This window comes from Psammomys obesus, unplaced genomic scaffold (genome assembly GCF_907164565.1).
Source record: "Psammomys obesus unplaced genomic scaffold, mPsaObe1.curated_primary_1811, whole genome shotgun sequence".
In the NCBI taxonomy this organism is placed as follows: Eukaryota; Metazoa; Chordata; class Mammalia; order Rodentia; family Muridae; genus Psammomys; species Psammomys obesus.
The window spans coordinates 2712288-2723485 of record NW_026587382.1 but is presented as its reverse complement, the minus strand read 5'-3'; the positions used below and the strand labels follow the sequence as shown (position 1 = coordinate 2723485).

General features: G+C 43.9%; 1 protein-coding gene across 5 annotated transcripts in view; it reads left to right on the top strand.

Annotated features, from left to right (window-relative positions):
- The first annotated feature begins 5930 nt into the window (after positions 1 to 5930).
- Arnt (aryl hydrocarbon receptor nuclear translocator) overlaps positions 5931 to 11198 on the top strand; it is a 68815-nt gene continuing 63547 nt past the window's right edge. For 4 of the 5 annotated variants that reach the window (XM_055603857.1, XM_055603856.1, XM_055603855.1 and 1 more), the window contains exons 1-3: positions 5931 to 6063; positions 6896 to 7163; positions 8652 to 8803. In XM_055603857.1, coding sequence (XP_055459832.1) covers positions 6904 to 7163; positions 8652 to 8803 — 412 coding nt within the window. In that variant the 5' untranslated portion in view covers positions 5931 to 6063; positions 6896 to 6903. Of the gene's footprint in view, positions 6064 to 6216; positions 6277 to 6895; positions 7164 to 8651; positions 8804 to 11198 lie in introns of those variants that run through there. The other variant, XM_055603854.1, reaches the window with a different exon arrangement.

Sequence of the window (11198 nt, the reverse complement as noted above, 5' to 3'; positions counted from 1 at the left end):
TGTTTGCATCCGAATGGCCTCGTTGTTCTTTGGGAGGGGGTCTCTCTGACGGAAGATACCCTCCGGGGATCTTTCACTTTCTGATATTAAAAAGCATGAATTTGGAAGCTGGGTACTCTGGTGCCTTCCTTTAGTTTCAGCATTTGGGAGGAAGAGGCAGGTGGGTCTTTGTGTTCCTGTGTTCAAGGCCAGCTTGGTCTACAGAGTGAGTTCCAGGACAGCCAAGACTACACAGAGAACCCCCCCCCCGACCAAGAAAAAGAAAGAAAAAAAAGAAAAAGAGAATGAAATCATGGCTTTGAGATTGAAAAATGGCTCAGAAGTTAAGGTTGCAGACGTCTGCTCCCCAGAACACTGAGTGTTGTTTAAAGAATGAAAACCCTAAATCATGTGATTTTTTTTTTTTTTTTTTTTTTTTTTTTTTTAACCAATGAAGACTTAGGAGCCAGATGCTGGGATGAAAACCTGCTAGGTCAGAGAGGCAGAGAAAGCACCCAGCTGACCTTCCTACTCAGCTCAGGTCTTGAAGGGAAAAATCAAAAGCCAAAAGCTCAAGGCTTGCTAGTTCAGCTGACAGCCCAGGAGGAAAAAGCTAAAAGACAATAAGCTCCTTTTTCTTCTTCACACTGTCTTAAATACCCCTCAACTCAAAGTCCCTCCTATTCTTTATTCCCTGTCTGCTGGTTTCTTGCTCCACCTCTTGACCTACGGTTAACTTTATTAAAGTTAGAGAAAGGTCTTGGATTAAAGGAATGTGCTGGGGCTGAGCCACACCAAAATCACATGTTAACAATAAACAGAAAGTTCTTGGATTAAAAGTGAGTGTTAGGGCTGAACCACACCAAACAAAAGAGGCTTTTGCAATTCACAGTCTCAGCGTTCACAGTCAGATCAAATGTCCTGCAACATGAGAGAATTCGTCTCTGTCTCTTTATATTCCCCACCATGGTAGTTTGTTGTGACAACTAAAGGAAACTTAACAATGCTGACCTCCATCACAGGAACAAATACACACAAAATATAGCCTACAAGAGGGTGCTCACAGGTGTATGCAAACACCATGCCAGCTTATGTAAGAGACTTGTGCATGCACAATTCGTTATCCGTATATACTGAGGGTCACTACTGTCCCTTTGTAATGGTTTTCACTACAGTCCTGGGGATCAAATTCAGGCCAGCAGACTTGGCTAGAAGAGTCCTGATCCCCTAAGTCATCTCACTTACTTACAGATAATCATTACATGTATTTGTTTACTTAAGGTGCACATGTGTGTGGCTTAACCCACAGAGCCATCTTGCTGTCCCAGGGTTTCCCTTAGGGCTTTTAGTTCCTTGAGATTGCAGTCAACCACGGTCCAAAGCTATAAGTGGAAAATGTCAGAAGTAAACAATGCACACGTTTCCATCTGAATGCCATTTGAGTAGTAGGATAAGATCTGATACCTCCCTGCTGGGCTGGAGCAGTAATGAAGCATCCTTCCCCAGCATGTCCAGTGTGAGCATGGCTCGTGTGTGCAGGAGCTGTCTCACTATGCTCCATTCACACCATCCTTATTTTATGCAATACTGGCCTCAAAGCTTGTGGGGAATGTTGAGGTAAGCCTTTTGGAGGCTCACATGGAATGGTGAGCGAAGAGTCAGCGACCCTATAATTCCTCGAAAGGGCCTCATCCACTGCACACAGTGTTGATCTACTAGGGACTTCTGGCACACTAGTGAAGTCTCAAAATGGACACGAGGCCGGGGCGGTGACTCCTTCCCCCTTCTTTACGGAAGTCTCCTATAGTGACCTTGCTCAGCCCCCATCTCCCACATTTCCTTATAGTCGCACCAACCTGATTGACTGTTACTGGTGCTTGAGGCTAGCATGGGATGGTCTGATTGGCCTTTCAATCCTTTAAAGGCTCTCGTACTGGATAATGAAGCTTTATCTGCACCTTTGAGTCTGATCTCCGGAGTCTGAGTCCCGGAATTCTCCGTGGGCTCTGCCGCTACTCACCCCACTTCCCGATCCCCACAAAAGCTCAAGGTTAGTCACCCCGGCAATTTCAATGTGCTGAACAAAGCCACAAAGTGCTTTCCTGTTTTGTCTTTTCTTTCGGCAGAGTTTGAGATTTTATAATAGTATTTTAATATAGACCTAAGCAGGGGGCTATGAGAAAGAGAGACACTCAGAAGAAGATAAGACGGAAAGAGAGCTTGTCTGTGAGCTTCTCACAGGCAAGTTGTGATTTTTTTGTGTGTGTAGGGTGTGGGGGTTGGGTGCTCAGGTCTTGCCTGGCTTTCAGCTCAGACTTGGTCATCCTCTTGCTCAGTTTCCCCAAGTACTGGGACCACAGGCATGTGCTACCCTGCTAAGAGCCAAACAAAGGCCTCCTCCCTTGAGCAAAGGGAACTCATTGTGAACCCCAAGATTGTGAACTGGAAAACTGTTGATTGTCCTCCTGCCTGAGGGCTAATGAGAACCGTACAGGGGTCACACAACCCAGGAACAGCTCATGGCTAGTTCAACTTTAATTCCAGAGAACAAAGGTTATATACCCTTAGGGGAGTGGGGTGGGCGGGTGGAACGCCAAGAAAAGTTCCCAGAATTCCAAACATCACACAATCACAGAAACTACCTGCAGTTGGCAAAACTAGAGCACGAGGCAAATCTTAGCCTTCTGCTACAGACAGCCTGAAACAGCTCCACATCCCACACCTGGGATTAAAACGATAACACATTCTTATAATATTTCTGTGTTTTTAAAGAAACCAAAATTCCAAAATTTTCACTATTTTCTCTTCCTTAAGAAAGAGTCTCTCACTGCCTGACCTCACCAACTAGGCTAAGCTGGCTGGCCAGCGAGCTCCAGGGATCCTCCCGTTCCCACCTTTTCAGCCCTGGGATTGCAAACATGGGCCTGGCGTTTTTTACCTTGTGTTCTGGTATCTCAAGCTTGTGGAGAGACTGAGCCATCTCCCCAGCTTCCACGTCTTTCTTAAACCAGAGATTAAGCCATGAGCCTTCCTTTTGCTTGGCAAGCACGACACCAACCAACTAGACCATAACCCCACCAACCTTCCTTATCTTCCTAAAAAACAGATGAGGAATAGGTCATTATTTGAGCAAGCTACGAAATTACCAATTCCTAGAAACAGAAATCTACATTGTTTCCAAATCTGATCCCCTCTCTTTTCCTAGTCCTTCTTTGTTTTTCTCTCTCCTTCCTTTTTTTCCTTTAGTTCTTTGAGAGCGTCTTATGTAGCTAGTCTTAAACTTCTGACCTTCTTTCCTCCCTCCTTCCCAGGCTAGACTTAAACTCAATAGGGAGTCGAGGCTGATGCTGAACCATTTACGCTCCCGTCTCCATTTCCAAAGTGCTGATACTATCAGTTTTTTTGTTCCGCTTTGCTTCCTACTGATAAGACCCACGATCCCTTAAAGAGAGACACACTTTGGGGCTAGAAATGTCAATGTGTGGTCAAGAGTACTGGATCCTCTTGCATAGGATCTGTGTTTGGTTCCCAGAACATACATAGTATTTCGCAAATGTCTGTAAGTCCAGTTTAAGGGGATCTGACACACTTCTTCTGGAATCCACAGGCTTGAGGCACACATGTGGTACACATACATGGGGTTTCCATCTGGGTACCAGCTTCTTTCAGCTCTGCATGTGGCATCGTGTGAGGCCAGGGTAAGGAGAAAAGAGCTTGCTTCAATTTTGCAATCGGAAAGACTGTTCTTTTGCAATGCTCAGTGTTAAAACAGATGGGGAAAGAAACTGACTAGTTCTGTACTGAAAGTAATTACACACAAAGATATGAATAGGCACAAAGAAGCAAAGAAGGAAGCAAGAGAAATACACAGATGAAACTCCACCAAAGGAAGGAAACCCAGAAAATGGAGATATCTGAACCAAACCTTGAAGAAGAACCAAAGTCTGAGCAAAACCAGAGTAGGAACCCCAAGAAGACAAAAAAAAGTAATCAAAAGAAACTTTTATGGAAAGGCTGATTTAAGACGTTTAGGGGCTGGAAGGGGATGGACACAGCTGGCATTTAAGCAATGAAGATACTCCGAGAGGGTGGACGAAGTAGATGAGGTCAGTAGTGTGAGAGACAAATATACAGTGACACCTTGCAAGGCTAATTGAAACCACACTTCCTCTTATGAAACGGAGTTGGCTTGATTTCTGTTTTATCTGATGTCACCATGGCAATACAGGTTTTTTATTAGCCTTTTCTTCACACAGTTTAACATGTCTTCCTATTTTGAATCTGTTGCTTGTTAGTGGTTTTAGATGGATCTCTTCTTATCTTGTTTTTGATTATATTTGGAACCGGCCTCCAAGTCTCCAGCTTTTAATATGAGAGCATTACTAGTTTATATAAACAAAAAGAGCTTTTTCTAGGATACAAATTGAGAGGTTAAAAAGTAATATAGAATATTTGTGAAACACAAGAGTCCCTTTGATTACACAAATGTCCATAAAAACTCGTGACATTGACCATACAATCTCAGTGGTAAAACTATGATTTTTTTCTGTTTATTTGTATTTTCCACATTCCTAAAATGAACTCATGTATTTTTGCTAAAAATAATGTTTAAGTTTTCTAACTACGGCTGGAGAGATGGCTCAGTGATCAGAATCCCTTGTTGCTCTTGAAGAGGACCTTGTTTGGTGTGGCTCACAGGCATTGATAATTCCAGTTTCTGAGTATCCTGCCCACTTGTGTCTGACCTCTGTGAGAACCAAGCAAGCATATAGTATACATATATATATATATGTATATATGTATACTATATGCATATATATAGTATGCATACATATACATGTATGTATGTATGTATACTATATATATATATATATAAACATACACACACACACACACACACACACGGATGTTAATTCCACTGAGTAAAAATAAAGACAATTTTCCAAATTCTGTATCTGTCTCTCTTTCTCTCTGTTTTGTTTTTCAAGACAGGGTATCTCTGCGTAGGCTTGGTTGTCCTTAACTTGTTTTGTAGATAAGGCTGTCCTCGAACTCACAGAGATCTACCTGCCCCTGCCTCCTCATTTGGGGATCACAGGTATTGCCAGAGGGCTCAGCCCATTATAAATTCTTTGAGCTTTATTTTCTGTTAGACCGGGCCCTCTCCCGAAAGCAGGGTTTGAGAAAATAGCACATCAAACACAGGAAAAGGTGGAGTTAATATAGTAAAAAAAATAAAAAATAAAAAGCAGGATTAGGAGGTTTTCAAGCTTTGGGAACTTCTAGAGAAATTTTGGTTATAGACCAGCTTGGCTGAACATTTCAAAACAATTTGACAGAACATCTTATATGATCAGGGAGGAGGTCACAGTATAGAGTGCCGAGCATGTCAAATTCCAGAAAATGTCTCAAGACTCGGTCAAACCCGAGGTTAACAGAAAACAGAAATGAGGTTATTTTGTGACCTCATTTGTAAAAAAATGGCTTTTAATCTTAATCAGGTTGTTCTACATAGGAAAAACACACTTAGATGTGAAATTAAATAACGAAAAAGATTGTATTTGTTTCTTTGTTTTGAAACGAGGTCTCACTGTGTAGTTCTGGCTGTCCCGGAGAACTCAAACCTGCCTGCCTCTCCCTCCCCAGTGCTGGGATTAGAGGCGTGCATCACCAACACCCAGCTAAGTTTTTTTTTTTTTTAATAAAAAAGATATATATATGTATGTAAATTGTATGTGTGCAAAATAATCCCTTGAAAGCCTGCTTTGCCCAACCAATCCCTTTTCAGGAAGGTCCCTGCTCGACGCATGCGTAATCTCCTTATTTTCCCACAACGCCTCTCCAGTGCCGTTGTAATATGATGTTTGGCCGCTTCGAGCTACCGTAGCAGAGGCCGGAAGGACGCTCGCTATTGCTTCCGGGCCTTTTGCCCCCCCCCCCCGACTCTCACGCTTCTTCCCCTCCCCCGCTGTCCCTCCATCAGTTTGCGTTTGTCGGCGAGGTCGCGCCCTGGAGGCAAAGCTGGGGTCCGCGTGGTGAGACGCAGCCCTCGCGACTGGGAGCCGGCGCGGCGGGCTGGCCGAGGTAGGCCGAGGCCGAGGCGGCCCTGGGCTGCTTTGCTCGAGGGAGATGGTGTAGAGAGCCGCAGGGAGGGGCGCGCGGCGGACACGGGGGCGGGACCGAGCGGGGCGGGCCGGCCTGCGGCGGCGGGTGGGCGTGGGGCAGGTGAGGCGCGGGAAGCTGGCCAGGGGCTGTGTGCTCCCTTCGTGGCCCAGGCAGCCCGGAGTCTTGCGCGCGGTCTGTGCAGTGGGGATGTGGGTGGTCGCCTTTCCGTAGGAAAGACCCTCCCTGTCTGTTTGTTTGGTTGGTTATTTTCTGCTGGGCGTAGAATCCGGGGTCTGGTGCAGCTGAGAACCCCCTCCTCTGTACAGCCATTGCATGCCTTTTCTTAAGCCAGCTTTGCACAGGGAAGCAAAGTAACGTAAGAAAAAGAAGGAACGGAAGAACCCAAGTTGGAATTAGTTCATAGGGATCAGCTGTCTCCAGGGGGACGAGGTACTCCAGATTGGACAGGTGTAGAGACAAAGACTCACCTTATCTGTCGACCAAGGAACACGTTAGCTCGTAGAAATACCTTCTTTTGTAGATAAGCACTCTGGAGTGTTTTGAAACATTGTTTTCGGTAGCTCCCTTTTGCATTTTGGTGTTCTCCAAGCTCGCTCTCAGCGATTAGAGCTTACTCAGGCTTTGGTCTGTGTGAGAAGATGAGTTTCCCCAGAAAAACCTCTGGATCACCGGGGGAAGGAGGAGAGTGAGCAGAGTACGACTAAGAGGTTGCAGGATAGGAGTCCGTTTTCTCGTGAGACAGAAATTGTGTGAGTTGCGGTTGGAGTCATTGTCGCTTCTTTTTGCACAGGGCAAACCATGTCCTCCCTCCCTGGGTGCATTAGCTTGGAGGCAGCAACAGCTGCAGCTGACTCTGAAGACATCACTGAGCTGCAGCAGGCAGTGGTTGAAGAGCTGGGTATTTCGATGGAGGAGCTTCGTCAGTTCATTGATGAAGAACTGGAAAAGATGGACTGTATACAGCAGCGCAAGAAGCAGCTGGCAGAGCTGGAGACGTGGGTGGTACAGAAAGAGTCTGAAGTGGCTTATGTTGATCGGCTTCTGGACGATGCATCCAGGTAAGGATTCCTGGAAGCAGGGATAAGTGTCCATTTGCAGACTTCTTAGCGTGACTGCTCGCGTCTCTGTATTGAGCGCTTTACACTTTGCAAAGCTCAGTCATGTGGGACCTTACACTCCTGAGCTTTTCATGCATTGCAACATCTACTTTTCACTCATGCATAGCTGATACAGGATCAGCAGTGAGGAGACAAAGGCTTGGATCCCCTTGTCTTCCTCCTGTATTGCACTTCATTTCCTTGGTAAGATTCCCAGGAAGTGAGTATTGTGGAGTTGCTGTCTTCTGTTTTTCTGTTATGAGACAGGATGTCAGTACCTAGCCCTGGAGTTGCCGAGATTTGCCCACTTGTGCCTCCCAGGTGGTGCAGTTAAGGCATCCTAGTTTCTGTTAGGTTGAGAGGGTCTCACCAATACCAGACTGTGCCTTGTAGCTCAGCATGATCTTGACTTTCTGATTAGCCTCTTTACATTCTGAGTGCTGAGATTATAGGTGTGGGCCACCATGCTCCATTCATGAAGCACCAAGGGCTGGGCAGTCATCCTCCAGTTGAGCTACAGCCTCAACCTCTTAACTTGTCTTTAACTGGGAAGCATCCATAAATTCCTAAATCCCCAAGAATATCTGTTTCAGATTGCTACTGCAACCTCAGATAAGCGGGTAGATAATGTTAGTACTGCAATTAGGGCAGATTTTGGATTGTTGATAGAACTGATGCCACTGTTTTTTAACAGTCTTTATTTTTTGACACAAGGTCTCATTACATAGCTCTGGTTGCCCTAGAACTCACTATATAGACCAGCGTGGCCTTGAACTCACAGAGATCTACCTGCCTTTGCCTCCCCAGTGCTGAGATTAAAGGTGTGCTCTACCGCACCCAACAAAATTAAGCCTCTATGTAAAGCCTTATTCTTAGTTTCCAAATCGACACAGATAATAAGTATCAGGTCTTCTGACTTTTGTATGACAGGTAGAAAGACCACAACTATGGGAAATTGTTTCATGGAATCATTGCTTGGATACAAGATACACTATTCTATGGAAAACACATTCTAAATGTATGCATTGGAACACATAGAGCAAACGATCTGTACTTAAATACGTATGATTTCTTGTTACCGTGTTGTTTCGTTGTGTGTGTGTGTGTGTGTGTTTTGGAGACAGGGCTTCTCTGTAACTGGCTGTCCTGGAAATAGCTCTGTACACCAGGTTGGCCTGCAGCTCACAGAAATCTTGCCTGTGCCTCTGAGCGCTCTGATGAAAGGTGTGCGGCACCACTGTCTTTGTTCCATTGGAAGGTTCTCACTCTGTAGGGCATGCTGGCCAGGAAGCCACTATATTGTCCCAACTGACCTCAAACCTAGGTAGTCCTGTACCACTAGGATTATATATGTAAGTTCCTAGGCTTGGCATTACATAAGTGTCTATAAATTCTAATGCCTTATGTCTCTACTGGCTTTGATCTTTTCTACGTGTGTTCCAATATTAGGGCAGTGACTAATTGTGAGTCTTTGGTGAAGGATTTCTACTCTAAGCTGGGACTACAGTATCACGACAGTAGCCCAGAGGATGAAGCGTCTCAGCTTACAGAAATAATTGAGATTCCTGATGAAGATGATGGTGTCCTCAGCATTGACTCAGGTAAATGGTGAAGATTTGGTTAGAAAAATCTTAAAATGGGAGCAGAAATAAGGAGGATGACCAGGTAGAAGATAAGAAATCACAATGTCATTTATTCAAAAGGCCAATTTCCTGAGTTATTTATTATAGCCCAAAGCATGTATTATTAGTACAGTAAAGGTTTCCTGTATTCTGATTGTTTTCCCATTTCAGTAAAGTATACTTCTTTTCTGTCATTTTCCTCTCACGTGTTTGTGTGATTTGCCTATGTCTCAGTTTCTTTTTCTATTACTGTGGTTAATTCTTCTGACAAAAGCAGCTGAAGGGTCTTTTTCTGGTTCACATTTCCAGATCATAGTCCACTGTGGCGGGGAAATCACAGTGCAGGAGCTTGAAGCATCTGGTCACGTTGTAATGCAGTCTGGAGACAGTGTGAGAATGCCTCATCCTGCTGCTGAGCTCGCTCTTACTTCATTTATGAAGTCTAGGGAATGGAACCACTCACAGTGGGCAGGGTCTTCTACCTCCACACAGGCAAAATAATTTCTCCTTGGCTTGCACGGAGTTCCATTTTCCATGTTATTTTAAATCCTGTCAAGGTGACATCAGTGGTCACAGTGTGCCTGCACGTATGCATGATTGGCAGGACATGCAGTAGAATTCAGAGGTTACATCAGGTTCATTCCTTGATCTCTCACTGAATGAGCTTGCCGGTTGTAGCTCGTGGGTCTCTGCCTCATGAGTGCTAGGATTAGTTTTGGGCTCTGAGCATCCAGACTACAGGACTGGGAACTTCCATCTACTGGGCCATCTCTCTAGTATTTTTATTTTGAGATAGGATTTCACTGTGTCAGAACCCAACACATAGATCATCCTAGCCTCACACTTGGAGCAGTTCTGCTTTTTTTGTTTTGTTTTGTTTGAGACAGGGTTTCTCTGTGTAGCCCTGGTTGTCCTGGAATTTGCTCTGTAGACCAAGCTGTCCTCAATCTCAAACCTCTGCCTCCTGAGTGCTGAGACTAAAGGTGTACACTACCGTTCCTCGTAATACTTATTCTGGTTTCTAAGAGTTATAATTATAGACATGGGCCAATACAGCAAAGGCTGTTTTACTCACCAGCCAGATGATGAAAACCTGTTAGCTCAGAGAGGCGGAGAAAGCACCCAGCTGACCTTCCCTCTCAGCCCAGGTCCAGATGGAAAAACCCCAAAAGGCTTACCAGCTCAATTGATAGCCCAGGAGGAAAAGGCCAAAAAACCCAAAGCCAAAGGCTTACTAACTCAAAGCCCCAAAAGCCAGGGAGCTGAGGAGTTAAAGCCAGAGTTTAAGCTAAAAAGCCTTTTTGAACTTCTCTACACTGTCTTAAATACCCCTCTACTCAACGTCCCTCTTATGCTTTAATCCCTGTCATCTGGTTTCTTGCTCTTGACCTAGGGTTAACCATATTAAATCCGTGTACAGAAAGCTTTTGGATTAAAGGTGTGTGCTAGGGATGGCTGAACCACACCATAATCACTTGTGTTAATTGCTGTAACAAATCACATCCCCATAAATTCAAGGCTATATTAGTCACAAATCATTTCAATAATACTATTTGTCCTTCTGGCCCTATACACTCTTGCACTTTTTTTAAAAAAACTGAGATAAAGTTCCAATCCCTAGAAGCTGAATAGTTACTTCTTGAAGAGGCTAATCTGGATGCCAAGGTTTTAGTGAAATTATTGTTACATCTGCTCCTGTGTCTACTAAACTTTCAATTCCAATGCTATTTATTTTTAATTTTTACTTAGGTCTCAATCGTTTGTAGCAGGTTGTCAAAATATTTCTCTCAGATTAGCATTATAAACTTGAGATCCAAAATCAGCTATAATTCTAATCCATTCCTCTGTTGGTGATGATCTTGCTTTAAAGGTCTCATCCCCCTCGCATTTTGAATTAGCATTATCTTAGTCAAAGTTTCAGTTAATATTTTTCTTATTACTGATTCTGATACAATTCTATTTATAGATGAAGTCAATATTTTAAAAAAAAAAATCACTAATGGCTTCTTTTAGGCCTTGTAAATAATTTAGTAAATTTGTAAATGGCAATAAATACATGAGAAGATTCTCAGCATCACATCACTCATCACGTAAATCAAAACTGCTTTTTTGTTTTTTTTTTTATTTTGTTTGTTTGTATTTTGAGACAGGGTTTCTCTGTGTAGCCTTGGCTGTCCTGGACTTGCTTTTTAGACCAGGCTGGCCATAACCCAAAGAGATCCACCTACTTCTGCCTCCCCAAATGCTGGGTTTATAGGCATGCCACTGTGCTGTCCAAAACCGCTTTTTAACTGTAGTGCCTGCCTGTAAAATCAACATTTGGGGATAGAACTCTTTGTTGTCGTTTTTGTTTTACAAATAGGGTTTCTCTGAC